At 29.1% G+C, this 1,959-nt stretch overlaps 1 protein-coding gene across 1 annotated transcript; it reads left to right on the top strand.

The window, feature by feature from the left end:
* The first annotated feature begins 1,392 nt into the window (after positions 1–1,392).
* On the top strand, positions 1,393–1,737 carry LOC127136022 (ethylene-responsive transcription factor ERF086-like). The gene has a single exon (XM_051062629.1). The coding sequence runs from the start codon at positions 1,393–1,395 to the stop codon at positions 1,735–1,737; it is 345 nt and encodes a 114-aa protein (XP_050918586.1).
* The last annotated feature ends 222 nt before the right edge of the window (positions 1,738–1,959 follow it).

Below are 1,959 nucleotides of genomic sequence, written 5' to 3'. Positions count from 1 at the left end.
GAAGGAAAACCCCATATCGGTTTTCTAATTTGAATCTTTCAAAGATCTCAACACAATATTCTAAGTTAACAAACCTACTTAGACATTATCAATCCTAATCTAGATGGCACATAATCAAAAAATGATTATGTGTAGTTTAATTGTGTGTATGCATAGATTGAATTGAAGATGATGAGATGCTTTAAAATCCTGGATTCATGTAGGTTTTACTCACTCTAGAAACCTTACTAAAGAATGATGCATGTATGATATATATATATATATATATATATATATATATATATATATATATATATATATATATATATATATATATATATATATATATATATATATATATATATATATATATATATATATATATATATATATATATATATATATATATATATATATATATATATATGTATATGCATGGGTGAATGATATCAAAAATGAATGCAATTGACTTTGACAAAATATGAAAATATGTACACAAAAAAATCATCATATAGGTCGACCTGTTGAAGTCATGTGTCAACCTGTTCGAGGCATAGGTCGTTATGGGTAGAAAGTAGATAAAGAAAGATTTTAATTTAAAGTGGGTGGAAAGTAGACTATGGTCTTTCAAACAATGGCATTTTATACAAATATTGTTATTATATTTATTACGCAGTTCGATTCAGCATCTATGTCATATCTGAAGTTATTCGTGAAAGGGTAAGAAATCTCTTCAAACTTAACTAAATATTATGAGTTCGAACGCAATCTAGAATATATTGTAGTGTTAGATTTTCTAGAAGGAGAAATTTATGCACAAAAGATATTTAATTTTTAAGGAAAAAACTACGAAATAATTATAGATTATTATTTTAATGAATTAAGAAAAATTTCAATATTAGAATTGATATGTATAATATTACAATTAAAATTTATATTATAAGAATACTCAAACTCTATCATTCACTTGTTTAGTCGCTCCCCAACAATCAATTGGGCCTAATTCACGTTTGTGGTCAAACGCATGAACGTGAGCCGGGTTGAGCTTTCGACTCCGTATCCTTTACTGGTGACTATGAATCATACTCAACATAAAATTTGTCAGTGGATAATATATAAATATTTTTGTCAGTGTTCTTTAAACTTTGAGGACTTATTGAATTTGTCGAGTACAAAGAAATACCTAACTTGTCCCAACTTTATTTTATATATCAAAATGTAAGAGTCACTGTCTTTAAAAGACCCTTCAAAATGAAATCATCTACCATTCATACATCATAACAGAAACTTATCATCTTCTGCAGCCTCATATCAATCCATATTTTCTTTTCCATTTTGTCAGCCATGTTAACCTCTAAAAAATCAACATCAGATTCATCTTTCAAAGCATATCATGAAACAAATCATATACAAATGTGTCTGTCACTACTTCAAAGAAACACCAACACATTACCTAGTGTTAAAAAAAGAGGTAGAAGAAACCAAACCGAACCAGGAAGGTTTCTTGTTGTTAGAAGAAGACCTTGGGGTAGATACGTTGCTGAAATCAAAGAACCTGCAACCAAAGAAAGACATTGGCTTGGTACTTTTAATACTACTCAAGAAGCTTCTCTTGCTTATGATAGAGCTGCCATTTCCATGAAAGGAAACCAAGCTAGAACAAATTTCATTTACACTGATACTATAAACTTTCACTCTCTTGTTTCTTCTCCTATTGATGTTGATAAAACTGCCTTTTTTTATGATGACAAAACTTGAGACGACGCGTTAGTAATGATAATCTCCCCCCCATGAAGATATGAATCCTTAAACTTTATCTTGCTTCTCCCCCTATGACAAGATCAAAAAGAATCGAAGTAGCTTATGAGAAGTATCATAAAACACGCATAAACGAATATAAACCACACATAGGCAAATTGTAAAGATAAGAGAAACAATACGATAGCACTCACATAGAATCATTTTTATGTTGAATAAGAA

Source organism: Lathyrus oleraceus, chromosome 4, assembly GCF_024323335.1.
Source record: "Lathyrus oleraceus cultivar Zhongwan6 chromosome 4, CAAS_Psat_ZW6_1.0, whole genome shotgun sequence".
Lineage (NCBI taxonomy): Eukaryota > Viridiplantae > Streptophyta > Magnoliopsida > Fabales > Fabaceae > Lathyrus > Lathyrus oleraceus.
The sequence above is the reverse complement of the archived record's forward strand: the minus strand, read 5'-3'. Positions and strand labels throughout refer to the sequence as shown.

Coding starts and splice junctions, on each gene's coding strand:
- LOC127136022 (XM_051062629.1), top strand. CDS start 1,393: ATGTGTCTGTCACTACTTCAAAGAAACACCAACACATTACCTAGTGTT.